The following is a 14,598-nucleotide window of genomic DNA, read 5'->3' as shown; positions in this document are numbered from 1 at the left end:
GAAGTAATTTGATTTTATTAGAAAGCTCAGAAGGATGTCGTCTTTGTGTGTGTCCTTACCAACACTGAGCAACAGCCCATCCAGAATCCAGCTCTCCAGTCTTCATCTGGTTCTCGCCGACACAATATGAATGCTTACTGACAACTAAGCAGGTTTGCAACATGGGGCCTTGAAATCCTTTTGAGTTAAGTTAAAGTTAAAAAGGCCTTGAAAGTAAAGAATACATACAAACAGAAACTGCCTCCCTCTCTCTTCTTGTTGTCTGTGACTAAGGCAAACATCTAGAATGTTAAGATGGTAATGTGTTAGCATGTTACTGAAATGTGCTAAACATTAGCATGCTAACATGCTAAGTAAGGCTCAGTCTGTTTGACGAATCATCCCCTGTGCAAAGGATTGTGGGTCAGAATGGTCAGAAATGCTGACTTTCATACTGGTGGGTTTGTTTGTTTGTTTTGTGCCATTTTGCATTTGACATAAATTTGACTAAATAGTATGCTGGCGTCTGTCTGGCTGGTACAACCAACAGCACTTTCAGCCCTTAGCCAAAAGCTGCAGTTTCTCAATCTACATGTTGGAGCTGAGAAAACCACAGACTTTGACAACAGAGAACAGAATGAGTGAAGACCTTTTGAAAGCAGAAGCTATTGCTTACCTACAAGTGCAAGCGGGAACTTAAGCCACGTTTTGCATCAGCACCACATGGAGAGCAGGATATTCTCTGGTATTTGTGGCAGAGGTCCCTGAGAGGGTGAGGCGTTATGCAGTGAAGTTAGTGGGACAGGAGATGTTTACAACTGTTTACAACTTTTTACACCACTATCACCGACACAATGTCCTGTCCGCTGCTCGGCATTCCAGTATTCACCACCCAACAGACCTGCATTCATGTACACTTTTACCACACTCATGCCACGTGTATATCTGTCTAATCATCTGCCACAATAATCCCGTTTGATTTTGGGCGTACTTTCGTGAATCCCTAAACACACCAAAATATCACTCACTCACTCACTCACTGTGGGATTGTGCTAAAACTACACTGCCATCAAGCGTTCACAAGCAGGACCACTATTCTTGCGCAATCTCCATTATACCACGCAAACAAGAGTCAAGCTTGGAGAATATTTGTACTTGTAGGTTGTATTCAAATTGGAAAACTGCTGTTTGTTTTTTATGTCTTACACTGACTTCAGGACAGTGAGTTCAACACCCCCAAACACGAGAGAGAGCAATAACTACCAGCAGCAGATCCTGTATCCTCTCAGCCCATCCTGTGATGGGAGTTGAAGTGTGCAGCACTACTGTGCCTGCTCACGACCTGCGCGCTCCTGAACTCCATCTCCCATGAGTCACCCAGCATCACTAATTTTACATGGTGGTTCACATGGCTCAGGGGATGTTGTGAAACTCTTGCACCTGACAGGACTGCTCATCACTGTCTACAGACTGATGCACAGCTCTGTCCTTCATCAGGTGGCAGAAAAGACATCACATTCATTTCTCAGCAGAATAAGGTAAGAAAATGTTAACATCACAATAGTTCTTAAAAGCCATGAATTCTTAATTAATTACAGCACTTAAGAGTAAAAGCAAAAGGAAAGATTTCTCTGTTAGAGCTAAATATCTGTTTCGTTTTTAATTCTGCATTTTTTTAAATAATGGCACACATTTAAGAGCGGCTATCACATAATGTCAACTGTCACATGAATTCTGTGTATTTATGACTGAGGTTATGATGTCAGTTTTGTGGCTTTTACAAATGAAATATAAGGACTGGAAAAAGAAAGAAGAAAACAGTTTCGGTACTGGAAACAAACAAACAAACCAAAGCTATTGGTTGGCTATCTTATGTGATTAATAACTAAATCTAAAAATTACAATAAGAATTTGATATCACTTGTAATGTAGGCTGACCGTTAATCATTTTTAATGGTAAAATAATAAAAAAGGATACCTACTCTCACAAGTATACAGTGCAGAGCTACAAACAGTCCTCTCAACAGCTCCGTTTTATCACAGATTACAAGGTCTAAACTCAGTGCTCAGTAGGTAAATGAGCTTGTTGTTTATAAACATATTATGGGACCATAGGACACTGCTGTTATGACCAGGCCACATTTCTGAACTGACTCTGCTATCACCTTTCATCAGCTGTTCTCCTCTGGAATGAAACTGGAGTACATTACACTGGATCCACGTCTGCTTTCTTCCTAAACAGCACAGCTTTCTATTCCCATGGATAAACAGCCTGCGGTGGTGTTTCGAAATGTGGGGCAACTTTACTTCCCCCAAACCAGAGTGGAGTGCCACTACAGTCTGACCCCTGACCATCAGTGGAGCAGCAGTGACTGGATAGGGATCTTTGAGGTAGATTCGCCCCCTGTAGCGCCATCCAGTTGTCACATCAGAGAAATAAGTTCAGCGTCTCAGTTTTATGTTTTATGGTTTGTTATCACGTCACAGGTGGGCTGGTCTTCAGTGAAACAGTATCACACATATTCATGGGCTCTTGTTCCTGAGGGCTACACTGAGGGCACCGGTGTCAACTGCTGTGTAAATTTTCAGGGTAAGAATTTGGTCAGAAATTCGACAGAATACGATGACACCCTAACATCAAGTTAAAATGCAGAGTTTTGCTGCTGCGTCAGGTGGAAAACGTCTCTGACCACACGCAGCATCACTGATGGTTAGATGCTCTGTTGTAATGATGGAAGGTAACTGAGTACATTCACTCAAGTACTGCACTGCAGTTTTGAGTGTTTCTCAAACTGTCTGCTACTTTTTACCAAATAATATGTCAATAATATGCACTTTACACTCTACTTATTTAATGGCTTAAGTTAGTGGTTACAACCAAAATTAACAATCCAAAATATAATCACCCAAAAAATGCATCTGTGGTAACACCCAGCAGTGATGTCACAGTGTACTGACACATCCTGGAGTACACAGCCACATCACTGTGGATTACAAGTTTAACCAGTAGAAATCAGCAAAAACTAAGATTTTGTGCTGCTGTTAAGTTGCCGGAAGAAACTCGCTAACACGACTGCCAGCACTGACTGTGACTTAGTTTGACCACTGTGATCAAATTAAAGCTCACCTGGGTGGGTAGCTGAGGGGTAATTCAAAGTTTGTTCTGTTTCATCACTTCCATTTTTTGTACTTATTTTGCTTCAATCTGTCATACATGCTGGACATTTTTGTGTCTACCTGACATAGCGTCCTACCTGCCCCACCCCAGTGCTGTGGAGTATGAGTTCGTATATTTGGATAGGATGGGACAGGTGTGTGCCCGTAGTCGCCCCTTCACCTTCTGCGCTCCCAAGCCTCTGGAGGAGCTGGAGACCCTGAAAGAGGAGCGAGACGAGGAGGACGGAGAGGAGGAGCTGCTGCTCGTCGTCCCCAGGGCTCACCTGCTGCAGGTGGGAATTTAAAAAAGCCTCTGCATTGCATGGAACTGTTCCTGATAGGTTACCTTTCCTTTCATAGTCATAATAAGAGCTGGTGCAATGACTCCACACTACATTAATCAACTGGGCAGAACCGCTAACATGACAATTTCTTCTCTGCGTGTAAAATGTTTTGATATCTTCTATTTTAAAGCGTCAATGTAAACAATAAATAACCTCCCCCGTCCTCCCTGCCTCTGTTGCGGACAGAGTCGGCTGGAGGAATGCTTAAAAAAACAAGCAGAGATACAGCAGGCCCTGGATGTTACGAAAAAGGAGACAGAGAAAGAGAAGGAGAGCAGCGAAAAAGCAAGGATGGAGTGGGAGCTTGAAAAGGAAGCAATGAAAGAGGAGATCTCAGAGCTCAGAGACAACATAAGACAAAACTATGAGACGCTGAAGAAGATGGAGGGGAAACACAAGGTACAGACAGGCCATGTAGCCATCTCCCTTCAGCCTCTCAAATGTTCTCAGTTTCACTGATATGTTGTTAAAAATGAAAAAGCAGCTGTAACCCCTTTTTCTTCTCTCCACAACATTAAAAGGATGTCACATACAGTCAGGAAAACCTGACCTCTGAACTCAGTAAACTTACAGCTGAAAAAGCTGAAAGTCAGCAGCGAATCAAAGACCTCGAGGAGCACATCAAGGTCCTGAATGACAGGGAGAAGGAAGGAAACACGGAACTGGAAAGGAAAGTGTTTGAGATATATGCTAGCAGTATTTATTCTGTAATCTACTCCTGGGCCTAAAACAACTGTTTTTCTTTTGTCCTGCAGGCTGAAGGAGAGACTGAAGAAAATGTCCAGTCAAATGAAACACGATGAGGAAAAGAGAAAGTCTCTGCAGGTAATTACTTCCTCTTCTTGTGTAAAAGCGCAGAGAGCTTGTTTACAGAGGGGATACAGAGGAACCCCGTAAAGTCCTCCAACTCAACTATTAGCACAGATTTAAGTGGTTAGGTGTCATCTCAACACCTTTATTACAATAACTTTCCTTTTCCTTCTTGTGGCTACATTAAGCCAGAATAGGAAAGGCTGAAAAGTTTGTCTCCCTTATATCATCTTTGCCATTTCGTTTGCCGTTTCTGTACATCTCCGGTCGCTCTTCAGGCGGAGAACGAGGCAGCTCTAGTGGAGGTACAAGGCCTGCAGCAGCGTCTGGAGGCCGGTGAGCATTTAGTCGAAAGCCTGCGCCGGGAGCTGAGGGAGCTGGGCACCCATCAGGGCCACACCCACACCAAGCTGCACCAAGCCCGGCTTCAAGTGGCCCAGCTGACCCTGCAGCTGTCTGAGGAGAACCTGGTTCTCAGGGAGGAACGTGCCAACTGGGCCATTGAAAGAGAAACATACAAACATGCAGCAGAAGTGAGGATGCTGCAGGGCTTGTAGCTGCACATGCTCTACCTATGTGTCTACCTGCCTTAGTTGTAAATTTACTTTTCAGGGTTTTGTTTTTTTTTAAATTGCTATTATTATTATTATTTTATACAGGCTGATAAAAAGAAATTGCAAGAATGGAACTGTGAGGTGCAGAGGACCGAGGAGTGGCTCCAGGAGGAGAGGACGGAGAGGGAGAAACTAGAAGCAGAGCTTGGGACTGAGCGAGACTGCAATCGAGTTAGTATATCAAAGTACACTGCAATCACTATTATTCAACAACACACAAACACATTTAGCCCTAAATATAACCGCTCGCGTGCCACAAATCTGCAGCATCAGACGCTCAGATTACACTTATGGAAACCGCAGAACGGTGCCAGAGTTCAGCACAGTTCTTTTAGAACTCACATACAGGCACAAATAGACAGGCTTCCATGAACAGTGAGTAAACATTTCCTCTCATTATCACATGATCAGCAGCAGGAAAGAGGACAAGCCAGGTCAGATGTGTTTAGAGCAAGGGTGTCAAACTCAGTTGCACACTTTAGATTGTGAACACGTTGAACACATTTTTAAACATACAGAATAAAACCAGACAGGAATATCATTCCAAAATAAATTAATATATATATATATATATATCACCAATGACACAAGGTTAATTGAAGAAAATTCATTTATATATATATATAATAAAATCTCCTGTCAAAACAAGTTAGAAACCTTGAAAAAAAGGGCTTTTCTCACAAGAATGTTTGTAATATACTGAAAAGACTTTAAAACAAGAAGTGTTCAGACATTATTGCTTGAGTAAATGGCACATGATCTCACAGAGGACTTCTTATGGCTCAATTATAGTAGTTGGAATATAGTTTCACATATTGCTAGTGAACTACAATATTTATTATCACCATCAGGCATAGTTTAATTAACTTTCTTTGTAAAGTGTAGGCCTGGTGTTTGCCATATGAGCTAGTAGCAGATGAGGAGATAACTCAGGCCATTCGGCGTCTCCTCGTTAGCTCACAGATCCGACGTCCTTGGCTTTGTTTGCACGTAGGAAATGAAAAAAAAACTCACCCGATCGGTTGGTTTACCGAAGCGATCATGTGGCAGTTAACGACACAGCACGTTGGCGCCATGTTTTAACTTGTTGAAACAAAACAACAGAACGCAAGAGCAGCATCGCGCATGCAGCCGGCGTAAACACACTTTTCAGTCGCCTGCAAAGCCCACAATGCATTGCGGTTTTTCCACTCCGCTACATCACCCTTTCGAGCCAGGGGCGGAGGGAGGGAGCAGTGCGCTAACTGCGCAAGTAGAGACGTTGTTGTTGTGTTGAAAATAATAATAAAAGAGCAAGCTAGGCCAACAAAATCAACAGCCTCGGTTGTATATGACAACAGAGCTCGACTTGATTGACGTTGTTTCCAGGTAGTCAATAGTAAGGCAAGGCGGCAGTTGCGCTGCATTATGGGATCTGTAGTTTGTGTGTTATCAGCGCTTCATATTGGCGGCCCATTAGTAACAATAATAATAGATTTATATGAAATGAGCTCGCGGGCCGGATATAATTACATGCCGGGCCGTGAGTTTGACACATATGGTTTAGAGGGTCTGAGTATGATGCTGCTGCCCCCTGCAGGTGCTGCTGAGAGAGCTGCAGGAGCTGAGGGCCATTCTGAGAAAAACCCAGAAAGAGACAGAGGAGCAGCAGGCAGACAAACAGGCAAGGATTCCACATCAGATTATACTGATTTATACCATACAGTACATAGACAAAAATATTCAAACACACCTCTTTATTATTGAACTCAGGTGTATGTTATGGTATAGGGCTGTTTCTCTTACCTCCAATGAAAGAAAATCTTAATCTCTTTTATTTTTAGCCTCATATTTACTGTCAATGATGGAAAGAAACTCATTTACCCAAATACCTAATACAGTTATATACAATTTTAAGGTACTTATACTTAAGCATTTTTTTTCTGCTACTTAGTTCTTATAATCCACTACATTTCAGAGGATTGTACTTTTTACTCCACTTATTTCATTTGAAAAGTTGCTATGGTGTTTCAGATGAAACAGCATGAAATTTATAAGTCAAGATATGTCTTTTGTTACTGATTACAGTCAATATTTAGTCAATACCTTAATTTACAAAAAGAGAGAAACAACTTCAGAAACTCCAAAAAAAAATGGATTACAATGCCATTATAATGTGAAAGCCACTCAGATTTACTCAGTCAGTCAGTTCTTCTTCTTCTTCATTTTCTTCAAATCTGTGAAATTGAACTGCAGGACCTGGTGAGCTACGCCCGTCAGCTGGAGCAGAAGTTGGTGATTGTGCCAGAATCCGAGTCAAATGGAGAAATTCCCACATGTGTCTGTGAGTGATGAAGTCTCCTTGTACACGTCACTTCTGTTTCACTGCGCCGTAATGAGTACCAAAGTGACGAGTTTGTCCTGATTCAAACAGCTCTCGGCTCTTCCTCTGAGGATGAGGAAGAGGCTTCCTTACCCTCCCCCAGATCGATCAGTTCACTTCTTTTCCTGTCCACTCACCTGGAATCGCCCAGCAGAGCTGAGATCCCTGCTGAGACACACATCCAGGACGAAGAAGGCACGCCAGCCTCTGACACACAGGTATGCTATCCTATTCACATGCAAGCTAAACCAAGTTTGACACCACCTGCATTCCCGTAGACCTCAATGGGCAAATATTTGACTTGTTTCCCAACTGAGTCCTGAAGCTCCCTTGAGGGATTTCATTGGTTTAGAGCTGACTGGTAGAAGGAGGTCATGACAATGTATTTATTCTAAGTGGGTCAGGTCTAAAAGAGGAAACAGGAACACCAAAGTTGCAGAACCACAGAGAAACACAGGTGGCTTAAAAGATGGTCAGACAAAATTATTCCTTCATGCACAGCAGATTATATGGATAAAGAAATTCTTAAACGTCAAATCACATATTTTTAACATCTGCCAATGCAAAAACGCTGTGTTCTTTTGTTATTTTTCAAGCAACCCATGATTGTGCCTTTGTTTCACAACGTTCTGTCAGTGAGAGATCAGGGATGCACAAGGTTCTAGACTACAGATTAGGCTTTCAGACATAGATATTAGATGTTGGATTTTGATTACCAGTCCCTACACAAATATTGTGGATGCGTGTGTGATCAAACGACAGATAAACTTGCAGTTTAGATCCATCTCTGCTTCTGTCTGTTCAACCAGGACATGAGGAAGCAACACGGTGAGAACAGAGCTGATGAAGGGAGGCGACTGATCCTACCACAACTTGCTGACCCCATCCTGAGGTGACAAAGCTGACTTTCTACCAGTCGCAGAGCAAAACCTTGTGTCCCTGCTCTCCTCCATTACAGGAACCACCTCTCCTTAAATGTCATATGAGGACTTCATTCACACCCTCCTCCCTGCATGGCAGAATGGTTTTTATTGTTTTATAAAAAGCTGCTGTTCCGCTTTCTTGTCTTGTGGAGTCACAGAGAGCGTGGGAGAGTAAGAATAAAAGTTTAAATTAAAACATTTGAAATGAGTTAAATTTGATGTTAGGAAAGTGGTACATCAGCATGAGACCTGGGACCAGTGTAGTGTGATTTTATTATCCTTCTCACCATCTTTAAGACCGTCTGTCTCTCTCTCTGCAGTGAGCTGGCAGACTCCCCCATGTGGTAACCCAAAGGAGGATGAAGGACGCCAAGTCCCGCGTCTCCCACCACAGTGCAAGTTCATGTATGTCAAAGGAAAACCAAGTAGCATTTTGTGTTTTGTGTTTTTTTGTGTCTGTTCATACAGAAAATGGCCTTCAAAAATGTCATAATTTAGAGTGCTTTTACCTAATAGTATTGAAAGAAAAGTCTTAAGTCTTTGTAAGTCTTAAGTGGTTTGTTTATTTTATTAGTGTAATACTGGTTTTATGATATTAAGTGTTATTAACACAGTTTTTCATATGCTTCTTATCTTCATGCTGTCCTTGAGACTTTAGCAAGATGACAACAATTTTCTAAGAATGTCTTTCGGCTTTAGGCTTCACTTGCAATTTGTAATTTTCTAGCTTTTTAGCTGATAAAAATGTGAATATTTTGCCACCGTGTACAGAAAAGTGTCAAATGTTGCCAGGATTAGCTTGAATTTGGTACACTACATTTTGCTTTGCTGGCACATCAGTCCATAAGCTCTGCATGTGAGTGTGAATCCTGAAAAAAAGCGTGGGTGTGTGTGTGTCACAGACGAGTGTGAAATGTTCTGGGGCAGATTGTTGAGCACAGAGTCAGGCTGCAAGAACATGAAGGTTAATGTTTGATACTTTCTCTTTAATAAAATGCGATAATAAATACATGTTGAAGGGACTTCTTATACTGCCTTCCAGTGCGGACATACTGTTCTTTTAAAGCATACAACTAGAGGCTTCAAAAGTCTAAAAGTTGCCTTTCCATCCGGAGAATTTCAGTGTAAAGGTGTGTGTGAGAAGCGAAGGCAAAGAAGATGACACCTGGACGCTGAAAGGTCTGAGAACAAAAAAGCGCCTTTATCAAAATTCAAGAAAGACAACAACAAATAACAAATAAGCAAAAAGAAAAAATGTAAAAAACAAGGACAGATCAGCCCAGTCAATGTGTGTGTGTGTTTTGGTACACGTCCAATTAAAATAAAACTCATGAGATGTCTGAATCCCTGAACATGAACACAAGTTATTTGCACGCCACATAGATCCTGTTTATGAAAAGTAACACATCAGTTAAAAAACAACATCAATAAAACGTAACAGAGATAAGATGGTTCCAGCTTCAAAAGGAATTTGGAGATCGTGAAATCTCACCTGCCACACAACACAGAGTGAATATATTTCACATCAATGAGCTTAATACAATGTTTTATTAATTACTGTTTTGTCTTGCTCAGATGTGATGTAGTAGCTGTCTTTGGTATTGTTTAAATTTACTCACATGACCTCCACTGTGACCTCCATGGCTTATCTATTGCACCAGTTCAAATTTAAGAAAAGAAACAGGTTTAAGAAAGCGACAACACAAACAGGAAAACTCTTCATTATGGAATATCATGGTTATGTGTTGTAGAAACTGTTTTAAATACTAAACAACATAGTGTGTACAACTGGTTGACTGTGCAAAATATTGTGTGTGTGAGAGAGAGAGAGAGAAACAGAGTGAGGTAAAATCTGACCTCAGTCACGTGGTTGTGATGTTTCTGTCCTAGAATACAACAAATGACAATTTAACAGTCTAAAAAAACATATAGAAAACAAACAAACAACAATTTAAGACCAGTTTAAGTTTCATATATGCTGGTGTGCTGCCACAACGGTCATGTTGTTATGACAACCAATAAGCACAGTCCTTTTTTATCAGGAGTCACACAGTAGCTCCATCACTGAAACTCACTGCATCCCTCATATCGATAAACTACATCAAAACAAATGTTGCAGCCGTACTGCTGTGATGCTTCACGAAGGACAAGATGCTGATGGAGAATCTTTTTTCCCTTACTGCTCATCAAGGTGTTCAGTAAGACCCACCTTGTCTTTCATTACACAAATAATGACAATTTTGTACATCTCATAAAGCCGTAAATCCTCAATGAAAAACAAATAATGATTTATTTTACAAAATCCATGTTTTGCGTCACTCGTTATAAACAGCACTCGCCATTCGGAAGTACCGTCCTGTGCTTCAGCGGGCAGGCCAGCAACAAGCCCTCGTTTAGTTGTCAGTCATATCGGACGGCTGCAGCCTCGGTTACAGTTGATCATGTGATTGTTGATCAGCTTGAATCAACGTTGCTGTCCCACTGTCCACCAGAAGTCTTCGGGTGAGTGAAAACATTTAGTTTTTGTTAGGGTACACAGCCTGTCAATGTACATTTTTCAAAGAACTAGTAATTTTCGATAAATGTTTAACTGATTATTGGCGGTGATGACAATAACATCTCTATAACGTCACTCTGTGTATTGGAAGTGCTTTTGGTTACACACTGAGCGCACACACATACACACCTGAGGTTTTCTGTGAAATAATCTGGATGATTCTTTTCTCGTACTTACAATATTAAAAGGCTATGGCTTACCTATGTCTGGCTGCTGTACCGAGGGCTTATACAAGCGCGCTCAACAACTTAGATTTTTGATCATCCCTATTCCTTGGTGTATAAAGAATTTTTGCTGAAAAAGGGGGAGTTATATCGAAGCATTCACACCAACAGTTTTCTTGAAATACTGTGCTGACAGGTGAACCTGATACGATCAACCTGAGATTGTGTGATGACACTAAATCCACCCTGCAGATTCTTTCATCTGAGTATTTTTTAAATGACAGTAAGTCTGTATTTTTGTTGAGAGGCGGAGTTATGTTGTTGCATTTGTTTTGCATTCTTTGTTAATATTTTTTGGGGTTTTTTTATCACAAGCACCAGAGTTGAAATTACAAGTTCTCCTCCTTTTATTCTCATTCAGATGTTTTAGATGTTTTCATACCGTGTGCTTGTCATGTTGCGAGGCTTGAGTCCTGCTCTCTCTTTGCTATTGCTTTTCATTGTGTCCAATAAAGCTGAAATGCATAAAATTAAAGACAAGCTTTAAACACACACACACACACACACACACACACACACACACGTCTGGTCAAATGGGAGCAGGACTGAATGAAAAATATACAAAAAAGCAACAAAGAGTACCACAAAAAGGCATAACGAATGAGCAGAAATGTTTACATGCTTAGAAAAAAAAGTACAATAAAAAAATAAGTAGCATATCTCTGAATAGTAATAAATGGAATTCTGAGAAGACATTTGCGGCAGATGGACACCACATAGAGTTCTGTTGTTGCAATGTATTTTTACCATCAATTTTATACAAAGCATAGCCCTTATAGATAGCGGAGGAGTGCATTTTCTTCTGTCCACCACCTCTCGTTCCTCTTTTGGTGGATGAAACACTTTTGTAATACGTTTTAGACAGTTTCATTTTGGCACAGTGATTTTTTTTTTCATGACATTTAGTGCTTTAGCTTCTCCCGCTTCCTTTACAGAGTTTAACACATTTTCCTCTCGGTCAGCATGTACAGTATATGTAAATACTGTATGCGCTGTAAGCAACATCATTGTTGTGTAAGAGCCTAATTGTGTGAGGTTTCTGGGAGGAGATCTTGCTGGGCGAAGGCTCAGTGATCTGAAGAGGGAAGCAGCATCACGGTGTCTCTCTCACTGTGTTTTCCCAGTCACCTCTCCACTTGGCTCCCAGTCACTATCTGCCCCTCCTCTCTCTTTCTCCTCATCCCAGTAGTCGTCGTCTTCCTCCTCCTCTTCCTCCTCAACGTTCGACTCATACGTGGCCTTCTCCTCTTGTTTAATGGTTTGAATTGCAGGGGGAGCAGCTGCAGCACTGTCCACTGAGTCACTGCTGTCCTCGAAGGCCTCAGGGTTCTCCAGCATCTCCCTGATAAGTGGAGGCATGGGTCCTGGGATCTCAGTCTTCAGTGTGATGGCTCTTTCTGCACCTACAGGTGTACACACACACACACACACACACACACACACAGTTATATAATGTCTATTAAGTCTAGAAAGAGTCCTGGAAGCCTCTCACACAATGTCAATATTTCACCTTTAACAGGAGTAACTATACTAGCCTACAACTCTTGTTCCGGTTTAGAAAAAATGATTCCTTTTCATGCCATGTTCTTCATATATGCAGATGATAGTATGTAGTCTCTGAGAGAACTATTATGCATGCATGGTTCTCAGGATACAATGATTTTTCTCTGTCAAATCTTTGTAATCTTTGTAAATTTGTAAAACCTCAGCTGACCTTTGGTGCTGATTCCTCGGAGGTCCGTGACTTTCATCAGCATGCGGGGAAACATGTGAGGCTTGTTTGGGCGTCTGCGGCGGGTGTAGATCTTCAGAGCCTCTAGCAGCGGCTCCTGCAGCTTGTCCACCTTCTGTGGCTCCTCAAGGTCCATACGGTCTAAATATTCACACAAAGACACAAATATGATAAGGTAAGGAAATGTTAACAGTTGTTAAAACAGATGACAAGATGATAGTGAGGGAGAGTAACATTATTAAAGGCTGTAAACTATTGACAGCATGTTAGCAGGCACAACCTTACCTCCGCAAATTAGGCAGATTGCGCTAAGTAGGCCAGTCTCTGTGTCGTCCATCTCCAGAGGCAACAGTTGACCAGCAAAGGCAAACACCAGGTCTGTGAGCGGACCGAAACCAGCATTATGCATTTGGGTCCTGTTGAGAGTCAGGCCATCTGAGAAGGTCATCGTGTCCTGTTCTGGGGTGTAACGAGTGCATATCCTCAGCATCTAAGAGAGGCAAGAAGGCGACAAAGATGAAGCGAAAAAGTAAGCAGTTAGTAAAATTAGGATAGCAGCTTCAGAATCACATTTTAATTTTTCAGAAGATGTATGTATCAGAAAGTTAAGTAGCGTGACAAATGAAAAAGTGTGAGGGAGGTGGAAGGGGTGGAAGCAGAGTCTGTTAAAGAGTAATAAAACCATGTGGTTGGTACCAGGATGTCCAGACATGCAGATTTGAGGAGGGTGATCTGGTCAGCAATGGTGAGCGTAGTGAAGCCTGGTAGTCGCTTGGCAAACTCCACAATCTTTATAATGCACTTAGTGGACAGCTCACTGAACTTATCCCACAGGCCCAAGTCCAGCTGCACTCTGTGGTCAGCACTTGAATTCTGGGAGACACAAAGAAGGACACTTTTGTCTTTGTGGCTATGCAGAGTCCATACTGTGTCCGTCCTCTTGGCAAAGCAGTGAGCTAATGCTCCACTGGAGTGTGAGTGTTTAATCGTGGATGTGATCATACATTAAAACTCACTGTGGTATATTTTCCCAGTTGACACAGAGAAGGAAAGGTCTCTTGGTGAGCTTTGCTGACTTTGTTAACCAGCTCCTCCAGCTCTCCACTCAGCTCATAGTTCTCTGGCAGCACCACCTCCTCCTTCACATCCTTCTTCTTTTTGTTCCTGTCGTTACGCACCGCTACAAGGAAACACGAGTTTCAGGTTTTCCTTGATTGTGATTCCAAAGTATCATTTTTTGAATAAATTATTGAGGTTCATGTTTCCATCTCACCTTCTTTGGACATGCCAACCTCAAAGCACTTCTGCAGCCGACAGTACTGGCAGCGGTTGCGGGTCACTTTGTTGATCTGACAGTTCTTGTCTCGGTGGCAGGTATACACCATGTTCTTTTGGATACTGCGCCGAAAGAAACCCTGGAAGAGACAAAAGAAAATGTCCTGTATACTGTTTCACAACAGTAAGGCATGCTCTCAATAAGCTCTCAGAAAATAATTTTTAGCCAAGCGAGCATCTACTGATGGGTCCCAGACTCACATTTGTTTTTTTTTTTTGTTTGTTTTTTTGTTTTTTGTTTTTTTTACTGAAATGTCCGAACAACTAGTATTTTTATTTAAAATACCCGCAAAACAAATAACACTCTGTACTAAATAGCAAATGTTAGCATGCTAATGTGCTAAACAAAAATTGTGATCATGGCTGATATTACAGCAGCATGTTAGCATTGTCATTGTGTGCATATTAGCATGTTGCTAGCTGTGCTTGCACTTTGTGATTAACTTTAAATTTCATAATTCTTTCAAAATGAAATGCAATAAGCTCATGACTGATGCATTACATAACATAGTAGCCTGTTACCACAGGATTGGCTGGCTGTTGTCTTGCATAGTACTGAGAA

At 41.5% G+C, this 14,598-nt stretch overlaps 2 protein-coding genes across 4 annotated transcripts in view; one reads left to right on the top strand and one right to left on the bottom strand.

The window, feature by feature from the left end:
• Nucleotides 1-2,221: 2,221 nt before the first annotated feature.
• On the top strand, nucleotides 2,222-9,546 carry LOC124056518 (calcium-binding and coiled-coil domain-containing protein 1-like). The gene is made up of 13 exons (XM_046384025.1): nucleotides 2,222-2,370; nucleotides 2,467-2,569; nucleotides 3,226-3,428; nucleotides 3,666-3,878; nucleotides 4,001-4,149; nucleotides 4,235-4,304; nucleotides 4,568-4,822; nucleotides 4,949-5,074; nucleotides 6,483-6,566; nucleotides 7,139-7,226; nucleotides 7,317-7,483; nucleotides 8,075-8,157; nucleotides 8,509-9,546. Exons 1-13 carry the CDS (start codon nucleotides 2,239-2,241, stop codon nucleotides 8,534-8,536), a joined length of 1,701 nt encoding a protein of 566 aa, XP_046239981.1. The 5' UTR covers nucleotides 2,222-2,238; the 3' UTR covers nucleotides 8,537-9,546.
• A 12-nt stretch (nucleotides 9,547-9,558) lies between these two features.
• The window catches only part of LOC124056516 (retinoic acid receptor gamma-A-like), a 40,650-nt gene continuing 35,610 nt past the window's right edge, over nucleotides 9,559-14,598 (bottom strand). For all 3 annotated transcript variants that reach the window (XM_046384023.1, XM_046384022.1, XM_046384024.1), the window contains 6 exons: nucleotides 13,975-14,116; nucleotides 13,718-13,881; nucleotides 13,398-13,574; nucleotides 12,987-13,191; nucleotides 12,684-12,842; nucleotides 9,559-12,372 (listed from right to left, as the gene is read on the bottom strand). In XM_046384023.1, coding sequence (XP_046239979.1) covers nucleotides 12,077-12,372; nucleotides 12,684-12,842; nucleotides 12,987-13,191; nucleotides 13,398-13,574; nucleotides 13,718-13,881; nucleotides 13,975-14,116 — 1,143 coding nt within the window. In that variant the 3' untranslated portion in view covers nucleotides 9,559-12,076. The remainder of the gene's footprint in view (nucleotides 12,373-12,683; nucleotides 12,843-12,986; nucleotides 13,192-13,397; nucleotides 13,575-13,717; nucleotides 13,882-13,974; nucleotides 14,117-14,598) is intronic.

The sequence above is a fragment of the Scatophagus argus genome, chromosome 3 (genome assembly GCF_020382885.2).
Source record: "Scatophagus argus isolate fScaArg1 chromosome 3, fScaArg1.pri, whole genome shotgun sequence".
NCBI lineage: Eukaryota > Metazoa > Chordata > Actinopteri > Scatophagidae > Scatophagus > Scatophagus argus.
The sequence above is the reverse complement of the archived record's forward strand: the minus strand, read 5'-3'. Positions and strand labels throughout refer to the sequence as shown.

Excerpts from the sequence above, each read along its gene's own strand:
- LOC124056518 (XM_046384025.1), top strand. The coding sequence starts at position 2,239 with ATGGATAAACAGCCTGCGGTGGTGTTTCGAAATGTGGGGCAACTTTAC. Across the intron at positions 2,570-3,225 it reads CTGCTGTGTAAATTTTCAGG|CGTCCTACCTGCCCCACCCC; the intron begins GTAAGAATTTGG and ends TACCTGACATAG. Across the intron at positions 8,158-8,508 it reads CTTGCTGACCCCATCCTGAG|TGAGCTGGCAGACTCCCCCA; the intron begins GTGACAAAGCTG and ends CTCTCTCTGCAG.